Below are 2,465 nucleotides of genomic sequence, written 5' to 3'. Positions count from 1 at the left end.
TTCTACATCATATAGGTAAAAAAAAAAAAAAAAAAAAAAAAAAAAAAAAAAAAAAACAAAACTAGGAAGTACCAAGATTCAGACTAAAACCAACTGCTCCTGTCTCAGGGGATGCAATGACATGAATTTCATGGACAATTTAAAAACAAGATTACCAGCTTTTGGGGCTTGAAGTTGTTTTCTATAGCTCAATAGCAAACATGTTTTCTGTTTGTTTGTTTTTTTCTGTATATAACTTCTTTTATTTCCCACCTAGAACTCAGCTAGGTGCTGCTACTATTCTGTTTTCTTTGAAATAAATGCAGGAGTACAAGGCCAAGATTTTTGACTATTTTCATGAATTTCACTTTAGAGTCTACACTTATTATCACTTCACTACCTAAACAACTTCCATATCCTGGGATTCTGAGCCTTAACTTACTCAGGGAACAAAATTGGTTTCTCCTTATTTGCTCAACAATACAAATTGAGGAAAATGTCTTAGTATTGCAATCTCCCTATATATTCCAGGTACCCTTCGGTTAGTTTTCCCAAAGCTCTGTGTGGTGAAATACTGAAAACTGGAATCTAGGCTGCCAAGATTGATTGCTCAGCCTTTGGATCTTACCTTGGGTCACTTAAGCTTGGATAATGAAGTCAATACATAAAGACCTTAAAAGAGGGCTAGCGTAATTCCAAAGTAAACATTATCTGAGGAGCTAATAATTTATACCAAAACATTGTACTTTTTAAACACGCATCATTTTGAAACTAAATTAAATTCAAGAAGCTTCTTGGATGGATTGTGAAGAAGCTGGTGGGAAAGGAGGTAGGTAAGTTTTTCCTGGTTTCCTCTGTATGGGATCTGGGACACACTGACTCTTGCCAGCAATGGAGACTAAACCAACTCCTCTCCCAGGGTATGTTTCTGATAATGCTCCTCTGGGACAAGCTTCCTTGACCATCTCTGTCTCAAACTGCCGATAAGTTCTGGGAATTTCTGGAACTTCCCTAGGTTCCTTACTGCTTAGAATAGGATATATGCAAAGGGATTAAATAGCAAAAGAAAATGATGTCAAAAAAGTTTAAGCAAAGATTAAGTCAAAATGTAGTTAACTTCTTTCACATGAAAACCTGATTTCTATATCAAAAAGTTTAATTTGGCTAAAAATAGCATACGTATAAGGTTATTGGGGAACGTGGAAAGGGGGCTGAAACTAAGAGATGCAGCACATTCATCAGGAGGTAAGATCCCCTAAGTCTCCTATCCCTCCTAACCTGGCCTTTTCCTATAGAATCCAACCACTGGGAAGAAATTCTATGGATATTTCCACCAGGGCTATAACTAGGTGACCAAGTGAGGAAACAGAGTATGACCAGCGACATTCTTTTCCTTCCTTCAATGTGTTGAGGCACATACTCAAATGTTCCCTAGCATAGCCCCTCCTTGGCGAGTCACAAACACCAACTCTATTACATGGTCTGGTCAAAGACATAAGCAGCTTTTTTCATGTCCCTGGTCATGAACTGGGAGTTCAGTCCAGTTGGCATTTGGGCCTGTGCCCTGGAAGAAGCTTGGAATTGCCCACATCAATGTCACTCACTGGCTTCAGATAAAACTTTCCTCTAAATAAATTAAACAGTTGATGTGTTAGCACAGGAGCCAGGAATTAGCTCCTTGGGGCCTGAGAATCATTAGATGAAATACTCCTCCTTCTCTCTGCCCTTGGCTGAGTCACTCTCCATCTGGAGGATGGTGCTGGGCTTGCCTTCTGCAGGTTCGTAGGTGACGTAGCTGCCTTTGTTCTTGTACAGGTAAAGGAAGATCAAGATCACAACAGAGAGCAGGGTGAGGAAGACCATGGTGATAACAACTGCAATAAGTGCTGTGCTGACTTCTTCAGCTTCTGGGGACAAGGCCTCAGTGGCCTGCAGAAGTTGGGTGGTCAGTTCTCCAGGTGAAGGTGTGGTCCGGAGGTCAGTCATTGCTGCCAAGGGTTGAATACCTTGCAGAATCGGCAGATCTTACCAGTCGGACGGGCTGCGGGGCAGGGCCAGCCACCACTCTGCGGGTCCTTTTGAACTGGACGGGGGCGGGAACCTCAGAGATTCGCGGCTACCCGGAGAGCACAAACATGATCTTAAACGAAAAACAGGCTTTTTTCTGGAAGATTGCTGCATTATTTATAGTCTCTGAAAAAGTGATGATTTCCCTTTCATGTTGGTTTATTTTAAATTGTGAAGCACTTTATTCAAGCACAACCCAGGCTTTCTCTGTTACATGAGTTGATTTGACTTCTTTTTTGTGCTTTTGCAACCATTGCCTGGACTAGAAATCCCCAGGCTGCTTTGAATCATAAGAGGTCAATCAAGAAGGACTAGTCGCAATTTCAGTAAGAGGGCAAATAGTGGTTGGTTTGCAAACCTGTCAGGAAAATTATCAAGATAAGCTAAATGTTCTTGCAGTAGCCACAAAAGATGAACTC

At 41.2% G+C, this 2,465-nt stretch overlaps 1 protein-coding gene across 1 annotated transcript; it reads right to left on the bottom strand.

Annotated features, from left to right (window-relative positions):
* Window positions 1–209: 209 nt before the first annotated feature.
* On the bottom strand, window positions 210–2,101 carry LOC306658830 (small cell adhesion glycoprotein-like). The gene has a single exon (XM_079136132.1). The coding sequence runs from the start codon at window positions 1,963–1,965 to the stop codon at window positions 1,675–1,677; it is 291 nt and encodes a 96-aa protein (XP_078992258.1). The 5' UTR covers window positions 1,966–2,101; the 3' UTR covers window positions 210–1,674.
* Between the last annotated feature and the right edge of the window lie 364 nt (window positions 2,102–2,465).

Source organism: Sciurus vulgaris (assembly GCF_902686455.1).
Source record: "Sciurus vulgaris genome assembly, chromosome: 4".
Lineage (NCBI taxonomy): Eukaryota > Metazoa > Chordata > Mammalia > Rodentia > Sciuridae > Sciurus > Sciurus vulgaris.
The sequence above is the reverse complement of the archived record's forward strand: the minus strand, read 5'-3'. Positions and strand labels throughout refer to the sequence as shown.